The following is a 6,396-nucleotide window of genomic DNA, read 5'->3' as shown; positions in this document are numbered from 1 at the left end:
TCTTATGAAGGAGATGTAAACAGATGAGCAAAATGAGGCTCAAATATGTCAAAAGCTTTTCCAAAGATCACGATTTCTAAGCAGTAGTGACATATGAAAAAGGAAATGCTACAAAATGATCCAGTAAGAACCTCCCTCCACATTTACCAAGTAAACTGTTTGCTCTTTAGAAAAGCCCTTTTTAAATCCTGTCTCCTCTCCTCTCCACTTAACCTCAGTTTTCTCAGTTGAAATGTGAAAATAATTGCTCTCCGTCCCATGGATTGTTGGAAATGTTCTATACACTGTTTAAGAGGGTAGCCACTAGCCACATGTGGCTACTTAAATTTACATTTAATAAAATGTAAAATTCTGTTCCTCAGCCACACTGTCCACATTTCAAGTGACTAGTGGCTTCCATGTTGGACAGAGCAAATATAGAACATTTCCATCATTGCAGAAAGTTCTGTTGGACAGTGCTGTGTTAGAGCTAGGACTTGCCGAAGATTAGAGAGAGTGCTATGACTGAACTGAAAATTCAGACCACTGTCTGCTTGGTTTTGAGTGAGAAGCTTCAGTGGGTGAGTGGGAAACAAGCTGAGCTTCAGAACAGTGATATCACAAAGCACAGCTCACAATGGCTTCAGAACTGGACTCCCAGACAACTCTTCCTAACTCTATCTAGGTTCCTAAAGCCTCTGCACATGCAGTTCCTGGAGCTGCTGTTATGTTAAAATGTCACCTTTGTCTTCTATCTGGGACATCATCTCTCTGAGCTCGATATGGAATTATCTACAAGCAACTTTTCTGAGAGAGACTAGTGTGCCTCAGCAAACAAGTTTGGGGCTACTAGATAATCTTGCTCCGGCTGTGCAAGTTATCCTGGAGATTTCCTTTTTGATTTTGTTGGGAATAGGAGTATATGCCTTATGGAAACGAAGTGTTCAGTCAATTCAGGTTATACTCTTTCGTTACAGAGAAATTTAAATAGTTTTACATTGAAATTTGGTCAGTTCCCTCCCATATTGCTGCCACCCAGTTTTAAGACCATGCATATAAACCAGAGTGAACCTTTGTCTCTGAAGTTGGTTGAAACTACGTTATCCTTAAAAACTTCCATCAGTTATGTTTTTGGCATAAAAATGGTCTTTCTCACAATGATCTTTGACTTGTCTTATGATAAAACACATTAAAGAAGTTCATAATCTGAGAAGGCAGCCTGACCTCCAAATTTATTTGATCATATATTTGTATTCATCTTTGAGTGTCTAACCATGTGCCAGACACCATATGGAGTACCTCTTATAGAATAGCACTGCAAGTATAACTGGGATCTTGGGTTTCGCCTTTCTGTTCTTACTGTGCCTTTGCTCTGTAACTGATGAGGAAGCGTGTATATTTATTTAGTCATCACAATGAATATACAGGGGCTCTTTTGGGGAGTAGGAGTACAATTGGCTGGGATTATGAAAAACATTTAGGATTTTACAAGCATACCTCTGTTTAATTACCAATTATAGCTATATTGACAATATAGTTAAAATGCTTTGAGAATCCCAACAGTTCCATGAAATAGAGGTTATTTTCATATGACGAACTAGGAAACTGAGGTGCACTGAGGTTCAGCCTAAATTTAAGGAGACGGGACTTAAAGAGGGCTTTGTTAAAGGGTGACTGGTTTACTTGGTAAATGCTGAGATAAGTTATTACTGGATTATTTTGTAGCGCTCACTTATTTTCATGTCACTACTGTTGAGAAATCAGTCACATGCATTCTCTTAATCTCTCAAAACCTTGCATGGTAGGCAGGGCAGGGATTATTATCTCCATTTTGTAGGTGAGCGAACTTGGTTATCACTGACCCAAGGTGACATAGATTGTAAAAGCTGAGATTTGAACCCAATTTTTAGGATTCTAAATTAAATTCTTCTCCAAAAATCTCATTTAATATAGTCCAACTGACCTAAATCCCCAACAGGGATTTGTGTGTCTACATATTCATGTACATGTATTTCAATTAGAATATAGAAGAATAGAAGGCAAAACGCCAAACTCTTATCTGTACTTCTGGGTTCTGCTCTTGTTTGGTTATTGTTTAATTCAATCAGAAAGATGAATTCGCAGCCAAAAAGAGGTAGTATAACAGACACCTCAGCCAAAAAGAGGTAGTATAACAGAGTGGTTAATAAGCTCTGGAGTCAGACTACGGGGGCTTCTTCATTCTATCACTTGCTGTGTGATGTGAGAGCAGTCACTTAGCCTGTAAACCCCAGTTTCCTTATCTGTGAAATCGGTTTGCTAACAGTGCCTCCCTCAGGGTTTTGGTGAGGATTAAAGGAGATCTTGTATGTATAAAGCTTAGCACACAGTAGTACTCAGTAAGCAGTGCTAATTATTATAAGGAAAAAAGTTGATTTCTTTTCTTTTCCTACCAGGACTCTGTCCTAGCACATTAAAAAAAATTTTTTTCTATGACCAGGAAATCCAGTGTTTCAGACCACTGTGTCCTAAGAGAATATATATATGGAATATATATATGGAAATCAGAATTCCTGGATTCCAGTCCTGGCTCTACCATTTCCAAATATATGACCTTGGACAATGACAGAGTCCGAACTGGAAGGCATCTAAATGGTTATCCAGCTCTGTTTTTTTCTACATAAATAGGTCCTGCATAGGGAAGGAAACTCCTAGCACAGAGCCTTGCATGAGGCAGACTTTCAGCAAACAGTATCTACTATTATTTTTTTAATTATATTAATTATAATAATCCCTGACCTGCCTACCACTCCATTTTGTGATAAAGATCAAAAGACAAAATAGGTGTGAAGATGTTTTGTTAGACAGAAGCCTTGGCATAGGAATGAGGGATTATAATTACTTTTAGAGTCATCTTTTGTTTTTGCATCTACAGTAAACTGTGGCATTTCACATTTATAAACAAGTAACGTTCAACTTCTGTTGTTTTATTTTAGAAAATATTGTTGTTTGCAATCACACTCTACACACTTTACAAGAAAGGCTCAGATTTTTTTCAGGCTTTGCTGGTCAACCCAGAAGGGAATGGTCTCCCATTTCAAGACAATAATATCTTCCTATCTTTGGGTCTGCAAGAGAAAATTCTGGAAAAACTTCAGACAGTGGAAAACAAAATGAAGGACCTGGAAAGGATGATCATTTCCCAAAAACCTGCCACAAAGAGGGATTGCTCCTCTGAGCGCAGCTGCAGCTGCTCTGACTGCCAGAGTCCCTTGCTTACATCAGGGTTTACATCCGCATCTGAAATGTGATGGACTCCAATCTTTTCTAGAAAAGCACTGTTTCCCTCATGTGTGCAGTGGTGTATCAATAAAGACGGAGAACTATATTGAAATTACCCAGCCAGGACTGGCTCTCTATTCAGCAGGGCCCAGCTTCCACTTGTGTGTGTGGTGGGGTTACGTGGGGGATTGTGGTGGTTAAAAATGTCTGAGATTGTGGTGCCCACTTGGCAGGCTGGAGACCCTAAGCAGCCATATAGAAAAGGAATCATAGGAGTGGGAACAGAAGGGAGAGTGGTCAGGGAGGTGGCTCCATGCTGAAGAGGTTGGATTCGATATAATAAAAACAGCAAGAAAGTGCTGTTAAGGGTGATGCTGTGGACTGTCCTATAGAGAGGGAGGCTGGCTCTTGTGCTGGTTTTTGGCCTAAAGATAAATATGTGGCCTGGAGTCTCCCTGCATTAATTATTCAGAGGTGGGCAAGGGTGGGGCTGGACATAAAGGAGATTGTTTGATTTTATCCAACTTTTACTAATTCTTATTCTGTGCTAAGAAAGCATTGTGATCATCCTTGGGAATCTGTTCTGAGTGCTTCTGGAGCACTCAGTTTGGTTGGTTGGACAGGTCATTTCAGAACAAGGAATTATAAAAATAATACAGGGAATTCCTTGGCGGTCCAGTGGTTAGGACCCCGCGCTTTCACTGCCGAGGTCGTGGGTTCAATCCCTGGTCAGGGAATTAAGATCCCGCAAGCCGTGCAGCCAAAAAAAAAAAAAAGATAATACAGAACAAGGGTCATATCTTAGCTTAGGTGAATTCTCCTCATGTGAATCCTAGCTTAGCAGGGAGGGAAGAAGGGAAGGAGGCACCTACCTGCCATTCCACTCAATGAGTGTGTCCCCTGCTGAGAAAGATGGCGTACTGGGGAGATGGTAGTAGATGGTTGTCTCAGTGGGTCTCAGATTCCACAAGCCTTATAGTGTGCGCATTTTGCCACAGTAAATGTGATTACAGTCATTGAAACACTTTGTAACCATCTGACACCTAAATGAAATACTTTATAAACAGTGGTTTATTGCCATGCTGGAGGAAAACTGGCTGCCTTGTTCCACAGGACACAACACAGCAGTCTCCCAAGTGATGCCAAGCAGGGCCCTGTGGGGTTCCCGGGCATGGAGGGGTTTTTGTCCCCCATTTCTTGTAGGCAGGACTCCAGCCTCCATGACCTTCCCTGAGTGCCAAAAGGCAGATCTGAACAGTTGCTCATCTAGGGAGGAGCAGCCAGGAAACCACCTGAGGCAGGATTAAAGGGACCAGAGAAGCTCATCAAGATTAGGAGACCACCAGAGACCCTGCACACACCCTAATCCTGTCAGCAGCCCCACCCTTTTGCAATTTTGCTGAAGAAAGAAGAATGTAAGACTGTCGCTGCCTAGATCCTTATAACATACCTCTGACCACTACCCCGGACGAGGGGGGCACAGTTCTTGAGGCACTAGCCTGCGGTGTTCCCTCTCTGCCTGGCAAAGAAATAAAGTCACTCTTTCTTTCTCCTCCATAACTCTGTCTCTGTATTTCTGTTTGGCATCGGTGTACAGAGAACCAAGGTTTTGGCATGACAAGTGACATCTTCCTAAGGGATTTCTGCAGGTAATTCTGGTCATAATTTTTGTCCAGTGCATGGGAGTTAGAATGCAACTCCTGAATAAAGATGAGACTTCACTGTGTAGTGCAAAAACAGGCTGGTGAATACAGGGCGGGGCCAGGAAAGCCTTGGCAGAGGAGGTGACACTGAGTTGTCACATAAGGGGTTACACAGGCAGACACTGAAATGGAAAGTATTCCTGCTGGTGGGCTTACCACAGAGCCATGTGAGAAAGAGGATGGCTTACTTGGAGGGCAAGGAGAGTTTCAGGGTGACTGAGAACTGCCTATTTCCAGAGCGACAAATGAAGGACTTTGGCTTCAGGGAAGGACACACTAACCTCATCCTCAGATCAGCTTTAATTTCTGATGTGAACAGAACAGACGGGAGTTATCAACAATGTGCATTATCTGACGGTGTAGGTGGGAAGGTTTTGAACTGTGCTGCTGAAGGAGTGCCATGCAATCTTTTAAAGTCAGTGTCTCAATTTTTTGTGCTAAATTTCAGTGTCTTCGTGCATAGTTCCAGTCTTCTTGTCTTGCTTACCACTCTGGGGTATATCAAAGGAAAGTGTCAGAAGAAGGTCTAGAAGAGTAGAGTGATGTCAGGTAATGAAGGGCCTTAAAGTTCATGCCATACTGTTGGGAATGGCCCAGTGAAGGTTTTTAAACAGGGGAGTAACATAGATTTGGTAGTCTGTGTGGGAGACGGGATAGAATGAGCTAGATGCAAAAGAAAGTGATGGGGTTGAAACAGTAGGGAAGGGGGCAGGGCACAACCTTTAAAAGAATGACATAGCCCGAGGACACGACATAAACTGATTAGAAACAGATAGGTCCAAGATGGCGGACAAGTCGACTTCCACTAGACCTTGAGCCTCAGTATACACTCATTGTAATACAGCGTGCTAAATGACACAGCCAGAGGCACCGTGACCGTTCCAAGGCCAACCATAAAGGTCAAAAAGTGCTCCACAACAAGAGAAGCCACCGCAATAAGAAGCCCGCACACCTCAACAAAGAGTAGGCCCTGCTCACCACAACCAGAGAAAGCCCGCATGCAGCAACGAAGACCCAACGCAGCCAAAAATAAAAATTAATTAATTAATTAATTAATTAAAAAAAGAAACTACAATGAGGTATCGCCTCACACCAGTTAGAATGGGCATCATCAGAAAATCTACAAACAACAAATGCTGGAGAGGGTGTGGAGAAAAGGGAACCCTCTTGCATTGTTGGTGAGAATGTAAATTGATACAGCCACTATGGAGAACAGTATGGAGGTTCCTTAAAAAACTAAAAATAGAATTACCACATGACCCAGCAATTCCACTACTGGAATTCAGAGAGAAAACCATAATTCAAAAACACATGCACCCCAATGTTCATTGCAGCACTATTTACAATAGCCAGGTCATGGAAGCAACCTAAATGCCCATCGACAGACGAATGGATAAAGAAGATGTGGTACGTATATACAATGGAATATTACTCAGCATAAAAAGGAACGAAA

At 42.0% G+C, this 6,396-nt stretch overlaps 1 protein-coding gene across 1 annotated transcript; it reads left to right on the top strand.

The window, feature by feature from the left end:
• Nucleotides 1-288: 288 nt before the first annotated feature.
• TMCO2 (transmembrane and coiled-coil domains 2) lies at nt 289-5,895 on the top strand. The gene is made up of 2 exons (XM_027108973.1): nt 289-936; nt 2,955-5,895. The coding sequence occupies exons 1-2, from the start codon at nt 715-717 to the stop codon at nt 3,267-3,269; spliced, it is 537 nt and encodes a 178-aa protein (XP_026964774.1). The 5' UTR covers nt 289-714; the 3' UTR covers nt 3,270-5,895.
• Nucleotides 5,896-6,396: the final 501 nt, after the last annotated feature.

This window comes from Aethalodelphis obliquidens, unplaced genomic scaffold (assembly GCF_003676395.1).
Source record: "Aethalodelphis obliquidens isolate GAN/ISIS:26980383/991018 unplaced genomic scaffold, ASM367639v1 scaffold9, whole genome shotgun sequence".
NCBI lineage: Eukaryota > Metazoa > Chordata > Mammalia > Artiodactyla > Delphinidae > Aethalodelphis > Aethalodelphis obliquidens.
This window is presented reverse-complemented; position numbering and strand designations above follow the sequence as displayed.

Bases quoted from the DNA above. Each gene is read 5' to 3' on its own strand.
- TMCO2 (XM_027108973.1), top strand. From the start codon at position 715: ATGTCACCTTTGTCTTCTATCTGGGACATCATCTCTCTGAGCTCGATA. The intron at 937-2,954 runs GTTATACTCTTT...GTTTTATTTTAG, and splicing joins GAAGTGTTCAGTCAATTCAG to AAAATATTGTTGTTTGCAAT.